The sequence below is a fragment of the Molothrus aeneus genome, chromosome 15, assembly GCF_037042795.1.
Source record: "Molothrus aeneus isolate 106 chromosome 15, BPBGC_Maene_1.0, whole genome shotgun sequence".
Taxonomy (NCBI): domain Eukaryota; kingdom Metazoa; phylum Chordata; class Aves; order Passeriformes; family Icteridae; genus Molothrus; species Molothrus aeneus.
This window is the reverse complement of record NC_089660.1, coordinates 8,612,159-8,636,797: the sequence shown is the minus strand read 5'-3', so window position 1 is coordinate 8,636,797 and position 24,639 is coordinate 8,612,159. Positions and strand designations below refer to the sequence as shown.

The window sequence follows — 24,639 nt, the reverse complement described above, 5'->3', positions numbered from 1 at the left end:
GCTTTACAACTGACACAGAAAATTAATTTCTTAATATTCATAAAAATCTTATTTAATCAGAGTAATAAATTAATGAGGAACTGTCACTAAAAAAAGTTACATTTTTGTATCTCCAATGATTTTTCAGGAAATGGGTAGAGATAACACAGGTCTATCAGTAACAAAAGAGCATAATGAAGGACTTTGCTGAATGAAGGGACTTCACTTGTGGATGCCCCATCCCTGGAAGTGTTCAAAACCAGGTTGAATGGGGCCCTGAGCAACCTGGTCTAGGGGGTGTCATCATGGCTTGGAACTTGGAACTTCAAGGTTCCTTCCAACCCAAATCATTCTGTGACTCTGGTGACTGAATCAACCAGCCCCAGCTATTACGTACACTTCCATCACATGATGACTTTTATAAACTGAGCCAGATACTAAAATAACCAGCTGGGTGTTGAAGTTGGTGACAACCAGAGTGAGGAGCCTTTACCAGAAGGGGAGCAGCATTTCTGTTTGCAGAACTGCTGCACATTTTTCACTGGTTTGCTCCCATTAACCCACCCTCAGTTTTGCATGATGATTTTTGATGTAGTGTTCTTTTTTATTTTTTCTTAGAATGGATAAAATGTCAGAGACAATTAAGAAAATGATGTTATAAACAGGAATGGAAGCTGCACATTTGTAATGGCTCACAGGGTTTCTGATCTAAAATGTGCACAACCCTCTCCCACACTCAGCAGCTGGTTGTGTCATGGACTGGTTGCCCATGACTGCTTCTTCCTGATGCAGTTCTAAGAACTTTCAAATTTTGGCTAAAAGTGACTAAAGGGCAGCAAAGTTGTCCTTTTCAACAGCAGCATGTTTGATTTCACCTTTTGCAAAGGTTTCTTCAACAATACTTGGAGCTAGATTTTCCTTGTAGCTACAAATGAAGTAAAAAGCCTGTGTGCTCCCAGGGACAGTGCATTGCCCATAGTCCAGTATAATTCATACAGCCTCTTCCCAGTCATTAGTTATGCATTTAAATAAGTATTTGAAAGACTTGGGACATTGTAACTAATTTAATTGTCTCTACAGAAAATTTTGTCCCTAAATATCAAAGTTAGATAAGTTGATTTTATTCAACTGCTGTTTGTTGCCTTGTATGTTTTGACCACTGGGATTTGTATATCTAAGTGGAACATCAGTATTTTATGCATAACTTCTATTTTATAACTTTGATATTAGGAGAATTATCACTTTATTTCATAATGAGATTATTCCCAATTTGGTAATTTAAAAAAAAATTTACATGACTCAGAAGAAATTTCTGAAAAATTTAAAATAAACCAAGAACTAGCAATGTATTTAATCATTATGCAAATTGTTTTTCTCTGTAAAGCAGTTCCCATGTGTGAAAGCAGTGGTAGCATTAGATTTTTTTTTTGTGTGGGTGTTGTTCTCTAGATACAACCCCATAAATGATCAGCTAAGAAGAGCCAGTGATTGTGTCAAAAACAGCTACTGCAGATATATTGTCAAAGCAACAAGGGTACAGCAAGTGAAGCCACATTGCCAATGGCTTTATAACCTTCAGCTTAATGTGTTTGGCTTTCAAGCTGCCTAAAAACAATTGCTTTCTAAACACGTAATTTGAATTTTTGACTGAAAATTAAGATGTGGAAAGAGTTCAGCAGCTCTCTTTTCAAGGTTTGTTTTCAGTATTGCCTCTGTTGAGAATATGATTTATTAACAATACAATTCTCTCTATAGAGACCCTGCAGGGGCCATCCCTCAGTAGTATTTGCAATTATAAACTGAGATCAAGGCATGGTGGTTTTGATAAGTGGAAAACAAGCAAATGATCATGTGAGAAAGCATCATTAGGCCAGGCTGTGACCTGTGAATCTTCATTTCACATGGTGGGCACTTCTGTTATTTTTGTGCATTAGTTGGGACCTTGTGAGGCTCAGCAGAGGCAGTGAGTTAGCCTGGCTGTCCAGCTGGGAATTTCAGAGAGCAGAAGTAATGCTGCTTTAGGAATTGCACCTGGAAGGAGAGCAAATATATCTTTGTTATCTCTGGCTCTGCTTCTTCCTTCCTGTGTGAGTGGGTGCTGCTCAGCAGGGGAAAGGGGGAGCTGATGGTTCCCATTCCAGGGGTCAGTCTGGCTTTGGGGCTGTGGCAGCTCTGGCAGCCCAGCAGGGATCAGTGAGCCCATCCCTTGGGATGGAAACCCTTGGGAGTTCTGCCTTGCCGGCCCTGTGAGGGCTGTGCAGCCTGCAGCATGACCTGCTGTGACCTCTGGAAGGCTTTATGAAGTTAGGGAGAATTATTTAATTCAAGCAGGGGTGACAGGATCTTTAGCACGTGCTAATGAGAGGAGGAGCTCAGGCAGAAGTGCATTGTAGTTCTGAAGTTAGTCTGCCAAAAGGGACAGCAAAGAATAATAAAACCAAGGCACTTTTTCCCTGCCAGTTGCCCAGTTTTAGATATTTCCAGCACAGATAGTTGTGTGATTGTCCCAGCCACCCAAATATATCAGCTTTGTCAGGAATGTGTGCTGGCACAGGGCTGTGCCACAGTGGCTCACAGCTGGCCCTCATTCATCCTGCTTGGAGCACAGGCACTGAAAATCAGCATGTTTGCCCTCAACATTGTAGACATACACTCTGGCTTCATTCTTTTGGATTAATAAAGAGTGATTTGGGCTTCTTTTAAGAAATATTTTTAATTCTTACTGTATTTGTCTTTTTACAAAAACCCCTAACAGCTAAAAAATCCCCACCCCCCCCAAAAAAAACCCCTCAAAACCAACCAAATAAAAAACTGAAACAAAACCACCAACTGCAAAACCCAAGAGAGCAGCAGGAAAATTTCCATATAAAAGCCCATGTGATTGAGTTGTAAGAAATGAGAATTCTTATTCTAGCTGATATGGGCTCAGTGGTAAGGAATATTTCATTTTTTTCCCAAATATTGTAATTTTTAAAATTGTTGCACTCCAGTGAATGATTGTGAGTATGGGTAAGAAAAGTCTATGCTGAAAGTTTCACATTTTTCAGTATTGCTCATGGAAACTTCCGGAAAAGTCTTTCAATTTCAGCAAAATAGGAGTAGCAAATCTTTCCTAATAAAGCAGGAAAAAAACCCAACCAACCAAAAAAACCTTTTAATTTTTTGAAAATAAGAAACACAGTAACATTCTGGGCTGTTAATATGGGCAGAAGAAGTTGGTGTTGCATGTTAGTGGTATCTGAGCAAAAGTCTGAGAATTTGAGTCTTATGGGAAATCTGAGATTGTAAGATATGGTCAAGGATTTTTTCAATGCCATACACATCTGAGGACTCATTTGGATATTTATTTATTAATTTTATACTGTTATTAATAAACCACTGTTAATGTACTTGCCATTATATAAGAATCTAATGTGAATGGTTATACTTTTATCAATTCATTATATTTTTATTAATGACTTAGCATTCTAGGCAGGTCTGACATTGCAGACTTTTCACCACATTTGACGTTGCTTCTTCTGCCATGAATTCTCTCAGTGTCACCACTTAATGTTGGGAGCTCCTTCAGTAAACCTGGATATTCCTGGCCTTTCTGGGACATTTCTCCCTAAACTTAAAACTTTCTCATACAAAATTTAAAACTAAATATCTCCAGCACCAGCATTACTAATTCACTAAGCCAAAGCATCCTGTTTAGATGCAGTTCTATGATTCCTGGGAGAGAGCATGGAATTGGGTAGAGATGTTTTAACATAGAGATCTCATTGGGGAGCTTTGTTCACTGAAATACTCAGTGGGTAAAATACATTCTCTTCCTCTTAAGCAAATAAAAAAATAAATAGATAAATAAATAATGTGTAATTTGCTGACACAAGCTATTTGCTTAAAACAGTCAATAGGCCTTGGGGAGATATTTATGACAGGCTGGATTGACTCTAGCAAGCAGCAGCTGGTGCTTTAACACTGCTTGGTGTTGGAATGATTTTCTGCACTGCAAGGTGGAGAGGCAGAAAATGCAGCTGCATCTTCCTGGAGCTAATTTTAACAAAAGCAATGAGCTGGTAATTACCACTTTTTCCAGCTGGTCCTTATGAGGGTGAAGGGTTTATTCATAGATGGAAGGTGAGAGAGGGAAATAGTGAGCAGGCTGCAAAGCAGTGTTAATAAATGGCCCTCCTGGAGGTACTTAGAAATTGAAACTCATGTTGGCTAGGAGGAGCTGGGAGTGAAGATTGTTTCCTTGGGGGTCTCTGAGTCCTGGGGTTCCTCCTTGGTGCAGGAGGTTCCTCAGGAGGGCTCTGTGAGCGTTCCCTGATGATTCTGCACCTCGCAGGCTCCTGCAGCCCTGGGGGATGCTCCCAGGCTTGGGGAAGCAAACTGAGCTGAGCTGGCTCTGAAAGGTACAAAATCAGGGGAATGTTTTCAGTCAGCATCTGATTTCTGCTTGAGTCATACAAATAAGTTATAAGCTCAATTAATGTAACAAATATAAATATTTATGAAGCCATTTAACTAATGTTTGGCTGTATTGATAAATAAGAGCATCTTGCAAGAGCTTCTTTTTGACAAGTAAATAAAGTGTAGAGAGTGTTTGTGTGTTAAATTATCCATGCTTCATTAACTCTTCCAAAATATCAAGTCTTAGGTAATAACTAAATTCAAAGTGACAAAACAGTAGGATTAGTGGGAATAACTTTAATACTTAAACTTCAGGAGAATGAGAAGCTGTTGTTTGCTTTCTTAGTTGGCAGGGGAAAAGAGGATAAATGTGTTTGGTTTGCCATTAATTTAATTTTTTTTTTAACTGTATTGTTATTGTAGTGACGGAAGGGGTAATAAGAGGGAAGATCAGTCTCATATTGATGTCATGGTCTTAGGGACAATTTCTATTTGCTGACTTTTCTTTGGTGACTAACAGAAATTTGTATTAGACCCAGGTCCACTTCAAGGCTTGATTTTTTTGCAAATCAGAACCCAGTCTATGAATTCTGATGAATCTAAGGGTTCTAATGAATGAGAATTTGGAAATTTCTGATACAAACTTTTTTGAACTGTTAAACTAATGTTTTTAACATGCCCTTTGCATACTCAGTTTAAGATAGGATTATTCTCTTGATTGACTTTGTTGATGGCACATCAATCAAGTTGGCTGGATTTGACAGCCACATACTGAATGCTAAAAGTTCATTTTGGTCTTCTTAAGAAACAAGGATTTATTATGCATGGAGTGGCAAAATTGATTTTAGAACATGGTGCTAGGGATGCCAAGATCACTGTTCTGATCCCCATGTGGCCCATTTGCTTAAGAGTTGAACTTGATGATCCTTGTCAGTCCCTTCCAGCTCTGTGATTCTGTGAAAATGTGTTTGCTCTAATCTCTTAATGGCTCAAACTAACATAATAAAAATGCAATGAACAACTGAGGCTCAAGTCTAGAAAATTATATTTGCTTTTATATATATTTTTCATTTTTTATATTCACAACTGATTCCTAAGTTAGATATCCTGAGGGTAAAATCTAGAAAAAGGGTTCCATGATGCAAAACTGAAAAGGCAGCTCCAGTCCTGCAATTTAATTGGGGTGAGGAAATCACTGGTGAGATTCATTCTGTGTGAGGGCCCCTGGGCTCCCTGCCTTGCTGTCCCAGGCTGTGCCCACCTCAGGCAGGCAATAGACCTCATCCAGGGGGCAGAAAAGGGTCCTGCCAAAGGCCTTACCCCACACCTAGTGAGAAGAGAACAGAGCTCTAGATTTCCTCAAGAATTGCACTGGGCCTGGTCTGACATGAGTTGAATTTCTTTTCCTGAAATTGGAAGTGAAATATTTAACCTGTGATGTGAGACTCAGCAAAGCCAACCCATCACTCTTCTATAACCCTGAATTTAGCTAAGGGAGTCAGATCCAGCCTTGGCTTGCAGTATCAGCTCTTCTCTTTTCATGCATGATTTTAGGTGTGCAGAGTCCCTTCAGTTAATTAAAAGATTGACTTAGTCATATGCAGTCACTGAACCATGGGCAAAACCTTCAAAGTGTGAATTCTGTGGAAGAAGAAAGATATTTTTAAATATTTGTTCATCAAAAATATTTCTCACTTGCTGTCATCTGCTGTATTGAAGTGGCCCTGTGCCTGGTTTTGCATTCCCTTCAAAGTGCATCCAATAAATAGTCTTTAAATTCAGCTAAGAAAAAAATTAAATTACGTCTCTCTCATACCAAGTATGTACAGGTGAGCCTATGGAAAACACTTTCTGGTGGTTTTGCCTGCCAAAAGGGAATGAAAAAGCCTTTTTTTGGTGCTCTACAAGAAAGAAACATGTTACTAGAATGGCATTTGGCTAATAGTGCAGCAGATAAAAACTAGGTCATGGCAACAGAGGTGGAAAGGGCAGAAAAGAGAGAAAATTGTTTCATTTGGGGGTGAAGGTCATCTGAAATAAGTGATTTCACATTTAAAAGGCCACTAAGGAGATAACTGATGAATGTTAACCTAATTTTATATTGCTTTATTTCATTCCTTTTTTCTTTTCTCATTTGTAATGCTTACGTGTTCAGGAAGTTGAGGTAGGTTTTTCAATTTTAACTTGTAAATATCTGTAGAGTGAATAAAAATATTTACAATATATTATAATTCATTCTATATTTGAAACAATTTTGATGAACTGTTGCTATTGTTATAAATGAAATGCATTGATACATGTTAACTATTTTGTTAATATTGATTAATTAAAATATTAATATGAAAATTGCTTAAGTTTCATTTGTTACAGAAGGAATAAGAAATTTTTAGCACAGTAGTATGGACTCTAGTAGAATGTTTAGAAATGCATAGATTTATGTCAGGAAGGTCTTTTATTGAATGGGAAATTCAAATCTCTTTATTCAAGTTGATTGTATTTATTTATATATATATATGTGTATATATATATATATATATATATATATATATATATGCTGCTTCTCAGTGGGAAGAAGTTGCAGTGAAATGATGATATTCCTTCAGAGACAATCAGAGTTCCACCTTCTTACAAAGTCATTTGAGGATATTGTTATAAATCTCACCCCTTCTTTAGGACTGGCACAAAGCCCTGCCAGCTTCTGAGACAGAGCTTGAGGTGTGTATTTGAATGTGACACAGATTTTCTGCTCCCCATATCCACAGGGTGAGTTTCACCTTTATGGTGCCATAACCCTTCAGTCTCCGTTCTTGTTTGAAGTGAAGCCCAGGTTCTGTATTTTGTGTTGCTGTGGTTTAATCCAGGTACCACCCAACCCACACCCTCACCCTCCCCACTACCTGGATGGCAAAGGGAGGAGAACTGGGGGGGAAAAAGGTAAACCCCATGAGCTGTGATAAGAACAGCACTAATTATTATTATTATTATTACTACTACTACTACTACTACTACAAAAGGAGAGATTAATAAACCATAAGAAAGACAAGTACTGCCCAGTACAATTTTCAGTCCCTGCTGAGCAGTGCCCCCAGTACTGACCATCTCTCCCCAGCCTCCTCAGCCCAGTTTCTATTCTGGCCTTTAAGGGGTGAAATATCCCTTTTGGCCAGTTTGAGGCCCTTGTCCTGGCCATTCTTCCTCCTGGCTCCTCTCTGAAGAAACCAGGGAAATTGAAAAGTCTTTGGCTTGGAGTAAACATTCCTCAGCAACAACTAAAACATCAGTGTGCTATCAACATTATTCCCATCCCAAATCAGTGCTGTACCAGCTGCTAAGAGGAAAATTAATTCTATCCCAGCTGAAAGAAACCAGGACAGTTGTCCAACTGGCAGAAGTTATTTTGAACTGCTATTTACTGTATTGCTCTAATGTATGTATAGCCATTATTTACTCCTATAAATAATAATGGGGTTTATATATTGAAAATCTCATAGGTTTTCTCTATTCCACCTTTTAGAGTTTTTTTTCCTGTATTTTCTATGTTATCACACTGTGGTTTCAGGCACATTCTAAAATAAACATAATTTCAATTTTCAAAATGGAATACTAAACAGGCCTGCATGAAGGAGAAGAGGAGGAATAATAGATCTACAGAAGAGATTGCTGTATTGTAGGGTTTTTTTTGAGGAAGGTGCATTTTTTTGTAAAATATTCCTTTGACACTGAAATTGAGATAAACCCCCTTTCCAATCCTTATTTCAAAACTGGTTCCATATGCCACCAGCATAAGAAATTCTTGCTGGGAGTTGAATTATTTAACAGTTTCTGATGCTGAAAAACCAGCAGCAAAGCAACACCTTGGAAAATATATAAGCAGGTTGCTGAAAAAAAATCCGCCATAAAAGCTGAAAACCCAACACATTCTGAAAAGTGATTAATGCTTGGTGAATTTAGCAGTACATCATCATCAGTTGCAAAGCATTGTATAACCATGAGGGGGTTTTGTATTAGCAAAGCTGTGAAATTCAAAGGCAAGCCTGTGATTCTATTTCTGGTGCCAAACCCTGTACTTGTGAAAAAAAATATGGATACTTTTGATGTATCTGAAATAAATTATGGCTAACAGGCTTTGCTGTTATTGTGGAACATTATCACTGTCCATGAAGTCAGTATGACACTGAGCATGAACATATTGGTTAAAAAAAATATACATTTCCTTCTAGTCATGCAGAATAATTTGATGTAACCCAGCATTTGGCCATGATTGCCTGCTCCAGAACAATCCTGTCCACAGTGCTCTGAAAGGAACATGGAGTGCATCTCCTGGTGCTCACTGAGGCTGTGGAGTCCTCACTCCTGTAACAGCCTGCTCTGACCCCATAAAGTCATGCTGACTTCCACGTCTCCAAAATATTCCAGGTCAGGGTGAGCTGGATAGCATGAGAGCGTGTGAAATTCAGTGTACTGGAGATAAATGGTAAATGTAGCCCTATGGAAGAAATAATTTAGGTCTCTTATTCACACAGATGGGTTTTTAGTTACCATCCTGGCAGGAAAAAGAAATCTCAGTGTCATTCTGGACAGCTTGATGAATACATCTCTTTAGTGGCATCCCTCAGGAAATGAATATAGAATACTGGATATATTAAAAAGGAAACAAAGATTAATATGCAGAAAAATCTGACAGTGCTATAGACATTTTCTATGCTTCCCCATCTCAAATAGATAATTCTGTTGTTATCACGTCCTCTGAAAGAGGACACAAGTGAGATGCACAGAGTGTGCTGAAATGGATAAATCAGCTGGGCTTAACTCCCAGTTCTTCAGCACTAGGGTTGATGGCTCTCTGAAGCAGGGAAATCTTTGCCTTCAGATAAATATTTGCTAAGTACACAGAATACAGATTGATCCAATACATGCAGTTTTCCATTCTTTCTGAGAGAGGCTAGTTTGCAACAATCATTATTTGGCCAGGCACTCTGACAGTCCCTGCTTTCTCCTGTGTAAAATCCAGTGAGAATTGTGTGGAACAGAACCACAACACTCTCAGCACAATGATCTCCTTACATCAGATTTCATAAAACTTTTAAAGTTTAATAGTGGGAACAGTGACAAAAATATTCACTGCAAGTGCTCCTGGAAGTTGTTGTACTATTTAAATGTAATGTTTGCAATATTACTCCTATATTTCTATACGTTCACAATGGTGTGATTTATGTGTGTGGATGTATCTTTGAATTCATTCTGCTGATCTTTTACTACACCAGGATGTTGTGGATCACGTTATACTACCTGAACAGTATGTTCTTTCTTTTCAAAGACTGTAGGCTAACATGAAATCATACAGAGTTATTATAAAATATTTAATAGTGGGCATGCTTTCAAAAACAATCCAGAAGAAAAATTCAAGGTTCTGAATCCAAGGACCTTTTATTCTTTAATTTCTAACCTGCATTTACTACTCTTTAGGACACAACCTGTTGATTAGTTTTATCTTATTTGAGCTAAATCTGTTAGAATCAAAACACAAGTTGATTCATTTAGTTGTGTAAAATAGTATTGAAAATACTGATTCTAGTTTTCCTGAGTTTTTTTCTTTTTTTTTAATCCCCATTTAGGATGATTATTTCAGAAACTGGAATCCAAACAAGCCGTTTGATCAAGGTAAACTCAATACACATTTTGTGGTTGTCTTCTGCTATTTTGTGATATCCCCATATGCTTTATGCCTCCCTTCCTCTGTCTGTCCCATGCTTTAGTGAAGAGCTATATTCATATTTACATCTCCTTCCCAATTTAGTCACAGCTTGAGGTGGTTTATGTAGAAGAGTTTGACTCATCTCGCTATTTTTTCACCATGTTTTTTAATCCCCATCCATTCCACTTGCTGTTCAATGATGAAATGTGTGCTCAGAGAGATTGTCTGTAACCATGAATCTTGGTTTAACATGCAATTTAAAACAGGGATCTTCACGTTCATTTTCTTTCATGTTAAAGGCTTTACTAAATTAATGTTGTAAATGTAACCATTGTGTTTTCTAACACTCAAGAGGCCAATTCTTTGAAATCAGCTACAATGCATGAATTTCAGGGCTGATTTTAAAAGGGAAATGGTGCTGTGTATATGCTGCTGTTTCAGATGCAGGTTCTGTAAATGGTGTTTTGCACTTTGTCTTGGTGAGGGTTTAAGTTATGGCAGTACCTCAAACATTTCCAGGCCGGCCACTAAAGGATAGGAAAAATACCCAAAAAACCCCATTCTAATTGTGTCCAGGATACAACAGCCATAACAGGAAAAAGAAATTCAAAATTACTCAAGGGTTTAAGAGGAAAATACTTACTGGAAGTCTCTGAAGGTGCTTTTGAAAATTTCACTTTGTGTCTATTTCTATATTTCATTGCTAAGCATGTTCCTTGTAGTGTCTGTAGCTCACAGGAATATCTTTGGGGTTAGAGCTTAGGAGTGTAGATTCTCTGTCTTTAGGGAAATGGAACTTCAGTGTCAAAGGAAAGGCAAAGTTGATGCTTTTGTCAAGACACATATCCACAGAGGTTTTCAAAGGCATTTGAGGGATTTAGGATTACAAATCCTATTGACTTCAAATAGAACTTATGCTCCTACCACTTTTGGAGGCCTTGTGACCCTCTGTTTTCCCAAGAGAAAAAACAAAAAGGTAAATCCTGGCAAAGTATTGCAGAGAGATTTTGAACTGACATGCTTTAAAACTATCCTGTATATTGTGTTACTGAGATGTCTGACTGTGGGCAAAAGCTTGTAGAGAATGCTTGTAGAGAATCTAAAGTCACACATGGATACCTTGAAGGGATATGTCGGATGTCTGGTAAGATTTCTGTCTCTTTGTAAAGAAAAAGATCATTTCTTTTTCAGGGTAGAGTTTCTCTGACACTGTGGATGTCTCTGCTCAGGAGACAGAATGCAGACTGTGGGTGCAGACTGAGCAGGGTGCTCTGCCCTGCACAAGAGCTGTGCACTGCTTTCTTCTCAAGTCTTACAAATGGGTTTTATGTGGCCAATAGATCGTTCTTTTTGACAGAGGTCACTACTCTTGGCTGTGGCAAAATTCGCCCTGACTAGAACATTAAAAATAGCCACTGAAACATTTCTAAAGATATTTATTATCCAAAAAAATAATTGTTTGAAAACTGTTGATTAGTTTAGTTACATATACACAGAGCATGTGAGTCTTTAGTCATTGATTCCAGTGTTGTCATCCAAAAAATGAAGAGAAATTATAATTATATGCTGCTGCTGTGGGCCCTATGAGTCAGATGCTGACAAGGCTAATCCTGAGTTTATATTTGCATATAGGTATGTATATGTGTGTAAATGTATACATGATATATTTATGTGTATATAGAGAGAGTTGTATTAAAATAGAAACTGCTGAGATGAAGGAAGGAAAGAAGGGAAGCTTTATCTTTCCCAGATGTTCCCACCAAAGCTTTAATTTCTGTAATTTTCCACAGAGAGGAAAAAGAACAGTCAGAAGAATTTGTCCCAGCTCTTTTATGCAGCATGAGCTGCAAGACAATTGTTTAATCTGTTTTTCTTTTTCCATTCTCCCTGCCCTGATATTTTTCCCATGTTGTTCTATTTCACTTTGGAGAGTTTAAATGTCCCTTATGCTCTTGTATGGTTTTGAAGATAGAAAAACTTTCATTTTATATTTTTGGGATTCTGATATCCAGAGAGCTTGTGCAGATCCTGTGGTGAGGAGCCCTAGCTTGCTCCTGTGGATTCACTAGCAGGTCTGTGTTCTCACCACACCATTGTTATTTTGAGGAATATCTCAAAGGCTTCTTTTAACCTCACAAGACCGAGATTCTTCCTAGTTACTGAAGAGAAAAAATTTCTCCAGTAGGTGAATGAAAACAGATTTGGGATTTATAGAAAATCTAAGTGTGGTGTCACCAAGCTAAAGCTCTTTTTGCAAGTACTAACTTTTTGGAACAGGTTTACAAGTTTTTTATATTAAAAATCTACTTCTCGATTCTGCTTGAATATTCTAATTGTGAAGTCTTTATGTGGAGCCAGACTGCAGAACCAGGCTGGAAGAGCTGGGAGGGCAGGGTTGGAAGTAACTGAAGGCAGGAAGCACCTGCCAGAGGATCTCACAAAGGTAGCTGCAGGATTCCATATGTTTAACAGACTTAAAAACCAGCAGTAATCAGAGGTTTTGAAAATCAGCAAAGTTCTACTTCCAGGCTTGGACTTCATTTGCATCTCTTAAAGAAGTCTGCTGCATCCAACCAACTCTCTATTCTTTTCTAACAAAAAGCTGGCTTTATTCAGCAGGATGAATTATTTAATTGTGCATTGAAAAACAATAACAGTGTAATCAAGCTGTCTGCTTTCTGCTTGCAGTGTGGAGAGAAATACCTGAGTGTTTGTCTCAAGAAAAGAAATTCCTTGTTTTGTAAAAAAATCATTCATGGCTTTCACTGAAACCTCTAGGGAGTGACACGAGGTGTGTTTGGATAACAGATCTGTTCAAGGGGAGTCAACTTGAGTGGTTCAACTGCAACTCAGAGGGCATTTGAGTGATCAGAGGGGTTTTTTTTTCAGCTGAGCTACCAGCCCAGCTTTATATTCATCTTTAACCCAGGAGAAACCAATACAAAAGTAAGACTTACTGACAGAGCTGAGCTAACGAGGCACTTGGACTGCAGAAGGCAGCAGGGTTTGCAGCCTGGAAATGATTGCTGGTCATTAATATTGAATTTGATTCTGTCACAGTTACAGAAGCAAGAAAGCAGAAGAGCAGAAGGGGCAGGTAGTCAAGATTTTGAAATATGAATCAAAGAGTTGGGGTTTTTTCCTGACAAGGTCATTTGAGAGTTCTTAAGGAGCTTGACAGCTAACCTGGCATACTTTCCTAGTCTTCTTCATCCACTTTGGAGAAAGAAAAGAGGGAATAGGGGAAAACTTTAACATAATTCAAGTGAGAGATTTTGAAATGTGTCTCATATTCAGCACCTATTCAGACTTGCCAGAAAATGAACTCATTAAGACTTTATGGATTCTGTTAATTGAAAACTGTTAAATAAAAAAAATAAGTTTAAGTTACTGAAAAAGTCTGCTAGAAGCCACCCCTAAAATTGCTGGAAGCAGTTTGGAATTGTGTCTAATTTGCCATATGACTTTTTAAAAGCATCTTTGCCCACAACACAGGAACTGTGGAAGTAATGGGGTGTACTTTGTATTGCAGATGCATGAGCTGTGAATCAAAACACCTTTAAAACATTCAGCTGCCATTGTTATTAATAACACATGTCTAGAAGGATGCAGTAAGAGGGGTAAAAATGTGATTCTGTGGTAGTGCTGATTTTTTCCCCCAAATATGTGTTTAAAACCATCCACTGAACTGCGGAATTTTCTGTTCAAGGAGGTGCAAGTTTCCCCCTTTCCATTTGGATTGTGACACTGTCAGATGATTGCAGTGGATGGAGCTGGCCTGAGTCCCCTCCCTCAGCTCTGCCTTCAGCACTGAGACACAAGGACTGGCTGGAAACAGGGTACACTTTTACCCGTTTCTGGTGGTAGCAATACCAAATGTTCCAAGCTCCAGGGAAAAAAAAAGCTCCTGATTAGAAACAGTCTGACCTTTCCCCCTTGTCTTCCAGCCTTTGTCTTTCTTTTCACTGTCTATTCCCAATCCTCTTCCCCAACAACTGAGAAATCTGGACAGGGATGTTCTTTCTCAGGGCTTTCATTATCTGCCCTTGGAGAGGAGGCAATACAAAAAAAATAAAAATATTCAAACTCCTTATTCCAGTGTATTATGTGAGAATCTTTATCTGCTTGAATTGGACCTATCAATGATTGACTCTAATGTCAGACACACTCATTTAGACTTGACTATCATTATTAATTACAGACATGTTCTCATTTCAAAGAGCTCCCCTTGAGCACTAATGAAAGGCTGAACTAGCAAAATACCCTCACTTTTGAAGAGGAAACATTGCTTTTGAGTGGATTGAGGCCTCCAGTGTAGCATAGCCTATGACTTTCACAGCCCAGCAGCCCTGTGAAGTGAATTTACCAATTTAGAGCATTACATTTCAAGATGAATGTGTTGGTATCAGTGCTTCCTCTCCTGTGCATCACATCCAACCTGTGTCTTTCCAAAGTTTAAATCACAAATCCAGACTCCAGAAATGGGCTTCTGCAGCTGTGCAGAAAAAAAGTTTGCCTAAAATTCATAAGCCTTCCAAAACAAAAGGAGTGAAAATTGGAAGCCTGAGATGCAGGATGAAAATCATAGAACCTGCAATTATTTTTGAACATGTAATTTTCTGTTAGCCCAGTTAAGATGTTCTTTCAGAAAAGCCTGAATCAATTCCTCACAAAGAGATGTTTAGTACTGAACACATCTCTAGCCACAAATATATGTTAGTTTTATAATAAATGTTTTCTATTACAGTGCCTCAGATGGCAGATTTCAATTGAATAACTTATTTTGCAATTTATTTTTTGACTGTGCTTGAATTAGTTTTAGAGGCTTATTCATAGTGCAAGTGCACATGAATTATGTTTGCAAATCTTCAGTAAATCAGTCCAATTTTAGAACATGTTAACTGAATCAACCAAAAACAATAGCTGAGATGCAGCACATGAAATACACTGTCTCCCATCAAATGCATTTCCAGCACATATGGCTGCTCATCTCCAGACAGATGCACGTGCTTCTTTCTGCATGCTACAAGGGTAATATTAAATTCCTTATAGGCTTGTAAGCAACCAGTTTTGTCATTAAATATGGCACAGGGAGTGACAGGCTGGGGTCCTTGTGTGTGATTGCATTGTGGCTGATGTGCTTTGAGCAGAGGCCGTGATCAATAGGCTGCTTGGCTGGAATTTTATTAGCACTTGGGGAGCACTTGTTAGTTTTGTCAATAATGGTGCTGGCTTGCTTTTAATATCTCTTACTTCATTGACTGTGAAGCAGACATGATTTTCAAAGGGAAATTCATGCCCTCCCCATGCTCAGCCAGCTTCCATTGAAATAAGGGAATTTTGGGGGCATATCACAGAACCCAACCCTGCTCTCTTTGGCATCTCTCAGGGAGCAGAGGTGTCCTTCCCTGTGCTTCAGTTCAGTATATAGGAACTCATTTTTGGTAACTTACTTAGACTTTTAAAGATGATATTTGTAAATACATGCCTGCAAATCTTCCTTCCTTATTTGCTGCAAATCTACCTTCCTTAGCCAAACAGCTTTGGTTTGTATTCTGATTAAGAAGGCCAAACCAATGAGGGGCAAAGCCTCCAGCTCTGAAATGTTATTTGACTTAAATTTTGGATGGTATGGCATCTACATGCCAAAGTGACCCTTGAATCACTATCCAGTCAGAAGAGTAGTTTGAACAGTATTTAAACATGTTTATATGCTTGCCACTTAATGGATGATTACCGTCATTTGGTTCTAGCTGAAAAACAGGAACTCCTGTGGAGAATAAAAGTAGAAGGCAGAGTGGCAATGGCCATAAAAATGCATAATGGAGAATTTTTAGAAAGAGAAAAATGTCAAAATAAAGACAAGTTTTTTAAAATATAGATTTAAGTAAACTAAGAATTAGAGGAAGAAAAACAGGGATAATTAGCATTTGCTCAATGTAGGAAGCACAAACATGAATTGTGCAAAAGCAGGAGCTTGGCTGATTACAAGACCCTTAATGACTGCAGTGACCCTACAGAAAGTACAGCTAAGTGAACTCTTAAGGGTGCACAGGTGGTAGCCTCATCCCCAGAAAGCCAAGTACAAAACAAGATCTTTGGGCTAAAATTTAGAAATAGCAATTTTTTACAGGTGTATTAGAAGAAAGAAAAAGAAATCAAGAAAAATGATGGCTCAGTGGAGAGAGATGCTCCTGTGCAGGCACTGGTGAGAAGGCCAAAGCTTTGGCACCTGGCTTTGCTCTGGCTTTCACATAAAAGGGCTGCTGAGACCAGGTGGAAACATAGTTGATATCTTCATTTGGAATGTAAGATTCTGGATGAGGGAAAGGACAGGCTTGGGTAAATTAGATATCTATAAATCAGCCGGAATTGATCTATGGTTTAAGGGAATCGGCTGAAATAATTTTAGAGATGCTAAAAGTTATCCTTGAAAAGTTATGAAATTGTACAAGACTGGGAAAAGACAAGGAACACTGTTTATTTTTTTTCTATTGAGGAAAGGAAGAAAATGGGAAAATGTATCCTGTGAGTTAAACCTAAAATCCTGGGGAAAAAAAACAAACTTCCAGACTAGGATAAATATTTAAGCAAATATTTGTTAGCATCAGTAAGATCAGGGGGTGAATAAAACTGACATGGATGTCAAACTAAACCCAGTTTTTTTCTGTGACAATCACAGGCCTCGAGACTCAGGGATAAGCTTGCAGCATCACATATCTTGACTTAATAAGGTTTTTGACATTGGTTTCCATTACTGCCTTATAAGCAAGTTAAAGAAATGTTGTCTAAAAGAAATAATTCTGAGGTGGTACAAAATCAGTTGGAAAACTGTGTTGTGGTAGTAGCTGACATTGGTTCAGTGTCAGGCTGGGAGGATAATTGAGTAGAGGTCTCTGTGATCTCTCTTGGGTCCAGTATTATTTCCCACTTTTTAACATTTACTGTTATTTACCATTTTAATTAAACTATGGATGTTGAAATTAGGCTACCTATTAAATGTGACACAGAAGTAAAATTCTGTCGTCTTAAGAAATTTAAGAAATGGTCTAAAAACAAAGGATAAATTTAGTCTAGGCACATGCAAAGTTCTTATCTTTGAACAATCATCTGCACAAAACAGGATGAAATCCAATGAGTAATAAATTTGGAGCAAAGGGCTAGGGATTATACTGGATTACAAATAGAACATGAGTCAACAATGTCATTCTGCTGCAAAAAAAGGCAAATGTTGCACTGGCATGTGTAACCATGGGTAATCCTTCAGCTCTAAGCAGTGCCAGTAAGACCTTGGCTGGAATACATTGTCCATATTTGAGTAGCAGGTTTCTTGGGTACTGGGAATCAACTGGAAAGTACCCAAAGAAATGTAATAGGGATGATCACAGTTGCAGAAAATATCCTCTGTGAAGAAAGACTGAAGGAGAAGAGCAAACCAACAAAATAGCAACAACAAACCAAAATAACCACAAAAAAAGCAAAAAAGTGCACAAATCCTGCTTCCAAATGCTTAAAATTAACAGGAGAGTGGAGGGCTGATTCTACATCCGTTCTGGATATAACAAGGGGGAGTAATTTTAACTGCAGCAAAGAAAATTAATTTCAGCCTTCATAGTGGCAGCAATATTTAAGCAGTGGGGAAAATACTTTAAAGAGGATGTGGGGACTCTGTTGAAAGGTGTTCTGGAACACATTAGACAAACGTCTTGCAGATAGTGACCCAGGAGAAGCTGGTCTACAGTGGAGAGGGGGAATGGAACCAGCATCCTTCCCAGAACTGCCATTCTAGCACTGTGACTCTGTGATTGTACTTTGATTAATGAAAACCAGCTAATTCCATTGAAATGGCAGAAGAAATGCTGAAGAAAGGATTTCTTAAAATAAATTTCCAGTCAAAGCAAAGAATAGAAAATAAATGAACCAATATCCTGGACAGATGTTTTGGCACCACCTGCAAAAATGCAGGTTTTTATTTGAAGGGAGTAATGTTCATAAAGTGCAAGATAGGCACTAACCATGGTTGTCATGGCCTTGCAGAGCTCTGTCAATGTAAACAGGGACTGGCAAAAGGAGGCCCATTCTCTCTGACTGCTTCTCCCTCTCTCTTGCTTTCTCACAGTCAGGAGGACTTACAGGGATGTTGTACTTTGTGTTAGTAGTTGTTTGTTCATTTTTTTTTTCCAGGAATAAAGGTTGTGATCTACCCCTAAGGCTAAAGATCTGCGTGAAAATCAGTTACCTGTTCTTTTTCAGTTCATGAGCTAAGATGTGATGATACCTATGTGTTTAGGAATTAAATCTCCCTCTGCTGTAAACCTAAGTGCCCAGGTCATCAAAACACTAAGTGACTCACAGCCATTTTATTTCATCTTCTCCTTGCTTCAAATTAAACATATTTGCATGAAATAATATTATTTCTTCTCTAATATGATTGTTTGCATTCTAGCTTTGCAGACTTGGTCATTTGGAAAGTTACTTTAAACTCCAAACTGCTGATGCTAAGCAGTCCACGGCAAGATGAATAAAGCAAATTTTCAAATGTCTTCTGGTGCTATTCTGTGCTAAAAAATTCCTTAAGCATAGTATGTTGAAATTTAGTTTGGCAAGTGTTGTTTAGTCATTTGATCTCATTCTGTCTTTTCTCTCTGAGTCCTCTGGTTGTAATATATCCATGGACTTCAGCATCAACACCTGTTTGTGTTTAGCAGTTATTGCCAACAGCTTTGAAAAGCTTGTCAAATTTACATATATTTCTTTGAAGTGCAAGGACAGGAAATCTGAAGACTGAAATTTTATTTCTGCTGTTCTCCTTGGAAGGTCTGTTTGAGGGTTTATTCTGTTTTACCCAGAGAAGATCAGTAGCAGCATTGTTTCCTTATGGATGTACATCCTTGCACTGCCCAAAATGTGGAAGTGTTAGATTCACTTTAACCACAAAGCAAAGCAGTACAATAAAACCTGCAATATAAGTATGTTCTGCTCCTGGGATAGCTTTAATTTATATACTGAGCAATCAAATCAGTCTCTCACTTCCCATCTTATCTGTAACAAGTAAACAGAACTCTGGGTAACTGGATGTACAGTAGAGCAATCCTAGGGATGGTTGCACATTACAGCCACCTTTAATGCAATGTAAGTGAGCATCACTGTAATTATTTTTATATGATCTATCTGTGCACTCATGGAGTTTATCCTTTATTTAACTGCTGGGGGTTAAAATTCCTCAGAAGAGGCACATATTCTCTAAGAGCAAATGTATCTTTGCTGGAAATGCTCCAGCATTGAGGCTTGTTTCTCTCTTCAGTGCTGCCTTTTGAATGACCTTTCATATTTAAATCCAGTGAAAGCTTACTGACATAACCAGAAGTCTGCAAAACCAAAAGGGAAGGACCTCTGCACAGCACAGTGTTAAACACAGGCATCTAACAAAAAATGTCTGGTTCTGTCTCAGTGGACATAAAGCTGCCTAAGGACTCAGTGTTATCTAAAAGAAATCCAGTAGCCACGATTTGTTAATCCTGTTCTCAACTCTAGCATATGGTTATAGTTAATTCAGTCTAACCCAATGGATTTATTTATCCTCAAAATCCAGATTATGTTTAGCTATCCCAAAGAAGATAAAAGTAAAACCATGAAAAGCCAGGTTCAAGTAGAGTCACAAAAAGCACAAGTCTATTTGAAAAATACCAGCAGGATGTTAATGTGAAGGATATATCCAAGTATCAGAAACATAAATATATTTATTGTGATAGTTTAGACCTAAAGACTATGAGTTATTATGTTTTTCATCTTTAGATACTTCATCAATAGAATTCCTAAATGTGACGTTGCTGTGTGCTGGCTATAGGCTGTACTTAATTGTTCCCCCTCCTAATTGCCTGACAGAGCTCCTGGCTTCATCATTATTCTATTGCAAGAAATGGGACTTGATATTTAAGGAAACATTATTCATTTTCCTTATGTTTCTACTTCTAAGCTGCTTTTTCATGAAGTGGCACTTCTAGTGTATTTTCCTACGCAGAGCTGTGGCAATAACATTTTTCCCAATGCCTATAAATAAATTAAGTATACTGTGGCTTGAAAGAGAAATTGCTATCAGCTGGTGTTCCACTACCTACAAAACATTTTATCTTCTTTCAGTTTCTATTACTTTGCTCTCCCTTGATTTTGTAGGGAAAGTTGTGTTCCCTGTTAGTGTCATGGGGTGCATTTGTGAGCAGCGTGCTTGATGTATGGAACTGTGGCAGGCACCCGGTGTGGAGAGCTCTGCCTTGGAAATTGCATTGAAGAGGAACTTTTTGGCAGATGAAGGTGTTGATATGATTTGGAAATAGGCCTGTTCATGTCAGTCAGTCAGGTACTTTATTTTTTAAGATAGGAAAAAAAATAAAGGTTGGAGATGAAAGAGGAGAGAGAGGCCACCTGTCGAGAGGAAGCAGAGAGCCCAGGAGGAGGAATGCACTCCAGGGCTACATTTATGGCTTTTATAAAAATGCAACAGGTTAACTTCACAGGCTGCAGATTTAAAGAAAGGACATAGTTGCTTAACTTTTCTCATCTGGACAGTTACCCAAAAGCTGGAGGTGGTTCAGATTAGGAAGCCCCTCTGAGGTTTAGCTGAGCCTAATTAACCTTCAGTGGGCTGAAGTTAGATGGGACCAGGTGCAAACAAGATGCACACAGGGCCTCTTCTGGGCACTGATCTCAACTGAGACACAGCTCATGTTAGTTATACATAAGATATTTGGAAATTGCTTTATCCACATTTTCTGAAATATTAAAGAACTACTAATTCTGCCTGGCTTTCAAATGAAGACAAGAACTTGGAGGAAATGTGTTGCATTAAATAACCATGACAGGTGTCCCTTAAGCAGAAAGGTTCTCCTGGAACATTCTCCTCAGCCTTTGTGTCATACTTTGCCAGAGTATTTGAAAATTACCCAGTTTCAGTGGGAAAAAGGGTGTGTTGGAATATAAAGGCTTCAGGAGTTGGAAACTTGTGGTAGTGTACCTTTCACTATTTTCTTTTGAGTTGGGAAGGGATGAGGAAGAGGGAGAAAGCTGAGAGAAGCAAAAATAAAGTATGCAGTAGATAATGTTGAATGCTTTGAAAAAGGATCATGTAGATTAATAATGGATTTTTTGTGTGGCGGTCCCCTGGCAGAGCTGATTTTTGCCTGCCTGTTAGTATGCTGTCTTTTTCATCAGTCTAGTAGAGAGAAAAGAGTCTTTTGCTTGCTTTTCTGAAATAACAGGAATTCTGTGATCTCTGCAGAGGTTTTAAATTATTTTTATTTTTTCTTTAATTAAAATATTGAATCCATACCCTTTACGCCTTAGGATAATGAAGTTTTTATCTCACTTCTAGTTAGTATTCAGTGAAAGGGGGGATGGAGTTTCAGGAGGTTGCTGGAGCAAGGTAGTACAAGATGGAAATAGAGCTTTTTGTGTGGTGAAGGCAAGGAGTGAAAAATTAAAGGTATATCTGGAACAAAGGTGTTTCTTGTGAACAATTTTATTTGTTTTAGGGATGTCTGTGTTAAATTCTATTTCACTATTTCCCTCCATGTGTTTGTCCAGTACATTGGCACAAGAGGTTTCAAAAGGAAACTATTAAAAACAAAAGTCTGAAATATTTACAAGCTTGTTTTTTTAAGGCACTAAATAATTATGAGAGACCATTCTTATGTAAATCAGCAATTTCCTCAATGATAAGAACACTAAGTTTGAGAAATTAATTTTTGGTATGCTGACTAAATAAAAAAGTTCATTAAAATGTTTGTAGTAGAGAGCTAATTGCAATGTTTTTTCTTGTATTTCAATTAGGGTAGATGTGATTTAACAAATATTTTAATAAAACTTAGTAGCTTTTATTTTCCACCAAATGGTGTGAATTTAGGTGACATCTCTGACACATAAAGAGCCTAGGGTTGGATATGTGTGGTGAATGGATTTTATTTTAATGAATTATAGTATAATTTTCCTGTATTAACAAATAAAGTTGGGCATTAACTCTAAATTCATTAATTCTTTTGCATCCTTTTTTTCTTTGGAAAAGGATGTACTAAAAATTCCTTTAAGCTTATAAAACTGGATGGAGTGTATGACAAATAGATTTAAATGGATTACTGAGGGGCAGAACACAAAGGCAGAATTCCATCAGTGTCAAATTCTACCCTCAGCTACGTGCGGGCTTCTTGGTCAAGTTACAGTGATTTAAATTGGGCTGTGAAGTTACAGTGATTTAAATTTAAATTAACTTGCATAACTTGGATGGAAAACACATGTTCATTGGGTATTTCTCTTTTTCAGTCCTTCTGATATAAACCTGGCTACTGGGCATTTGGATCATGTGCATTTTCCTGTCCATGTAAGAATCATTATGGCAATAGTTGGGCAAATTTGGTCCAAATTAGCTCCTTCTTAAGCTTTGATTAATTGCTTAGCTTGTGGATTTAGGTCATTTCTCCTCTCAGATAAAAGTACTAAGGTTCAAAAGCAGTGTTGTTGTTGTTGTTGGTAGAATTGTCTGACACTTTGGGGGGAATAGGAAGCCTCTTCTCATCTCCTGCCTTCCCTTCACAGGACAGCCAGAGCATGCTCAGTTCCCTCCACCAGCTCTGCTGAGGGTGTTTGAGGGGTGGCCAGCACCCTGTGGGCTCCTTGCCTCTCTCTTATTGTGGTGTCTGAGGTACCCAGCCTCATTCTTCAAATGCTTATAAGATCATGGATTTGGAGGAATTCTCAAAGTGAATAAAGCAGATGAAGCAGAGGGATTGTGCGTGCATCCCACATTTTGTAATTTTTGCCATTCAGTGCTGTTTTCTCGGGCACAATTTCATTGCAGAGACTGAAAAAGTGTTAGTGGTCCAACCATGAAAAAATGAGCATGTGACCAGATCTGGCTTCCACAGTTCCCTAGAAAATATGGCATAAACAAGGAAACTGCAGATCCAGAGGGAAGTGATGAGCTCAGCATGATCCTGAAGCCTGACAGTCCTGTTCTTCTAAAGGCTGTCTGATGCTGTTATGTGCTGAGTCCTTCTACTGAAGCAATTTCACACCTCATCTGCTAGAGATGAAAATGGCAGGGAACAAACTATAAATCCAGCTAAAACTTACTTTAGTAGATATATCATCCTATCAGAATCTTTTCATATAAATAATTAGTTCATCACTTCCTCAATCCACTAAACTTGCAAAGCTTTGGAAATGACATGGTGTGTCATTATCTCAAGACACTCTTAAGGAATTAAATAATTCACCTCTTCCCCCAAGGCAGCATCAACCCTATCTGCATCACTCCTGATGTTTCCTCACTGTCCACAGTCTCCCCAGCAATTTATTCTGATATTTTTAATCATTGGAAATTTGTCACCTGAACTTTCCTTTTCTGCAGTTCAAGCCTTTGAATTGAAAACTTTCGTGTTGTGTGCCATTGAAGTGATAAACAACTGGGTGTCACCTTAAATTTAGTGGCTTTTTCTTTATATGAAGACTTGGTATGTTTCCTTTCAGTGCTGTCTTCTTAACCACAGATCCGTGAGTTCTTCCTCACAGAAGAGGAAGTTTGAAACAAATGGTGTTTCCACATTGTTCGAAATCATTTCAGCCTCATTGCATTCATCTGGTCAAATAATCCTTTAATCCATGCTCAGAACCAATTGATCTTTTATTTTTTAATGTTTTTCTTAGTGGATGCCCATATTATGCTATAGTAGTGCAGATAAAGTATGATTGATCAGTTAATCAAATGAGAGTTATTACTGGATCATTAATTCTGGCTACATAGATAATTAAAAGTACAGATTTTCACACCTAGGGCCAGTGGTATTTTGTATTTATTATAATATGGATTTAGAATACATTTATGCAAGCAGAAAATTGAATCAGCATTACCATCAGTGCATTAAATTACCGAATTTTATTAGAGAAGAATTCCCTTAAAATATAACAGTAGATATAGATATGGAAAAAAACCCACAAAAACATGAGAATTACCATGAAAGGTTTTGCATCTTTAAAATATTGTGCATGCCCAAAATCATTCCTTTTGCATGCTGGATATCACTCCCATGTGCTTTATGTGTTCTCAGTGTGCACACCTCTCTCCCTGAGTCATGAGATGCCCCTGATGATTTGGTTTATGTGCTTTGATTTGTGCAGTCTGAGTATGCTCTCCTGAATCAATTTAAATAAAAGGAAGGAAGGTGAAAATTCTTTGCTATGTGGAGGGACTGACTTTTTTTCTGCATTATGAACAAGTGAAATATCAATGTGACAAAGAATAACTGTTACTTAAACTTAAGTAACAGGGCAGCACTACTGTGGTTGAAGCATCTGCACAACCTCTTTGTCTCATTCTGGCCATGCTGGAAAGTTCTCAAGACTGATCTCTAACTACCAATCCTGCCTATCAGAGAGAAGTAGATGTGTTTCATTCCTGGAATATTCATACAGTAGTAATCTGGCCCTTGTGATCATAATTTTTTTCTGCCAGATCATAGCATATCTGTTGGGAAAAATGCTTCTGCAGATTAAAAACTGTTCAATAGGTTTAGTGTATG

At 38.0% G+C, this 24,639-nt stretch overlaps 1 protein-coding gene across 1 annotated transcript in view; it reads left to right on the top strand.

Moving 5' to 3' along the window:
* Positions 1-24,639, top strand: part of SPOCK1 (SPARC (osteonectin), cwcv and kazal like domains proteoglycan 1) — a 269,778-nt gene that overhangs the window by 76,534 nt on the left and 168,605 nt on the right. The window contains exons 4-5 of the mRNA XM_066560437.1: positions 6,533-6,541; positions 9,993-10,038. Coding sequence (XP_066416534.1) covers positions 6,533-6,541; positions 9,993-10,038 — 55 coding nt within the window. The remainder of the gene's footprint in view (positions 1-6,532; positions 6,542-9,992; positions 10,039-24,639) is intronic.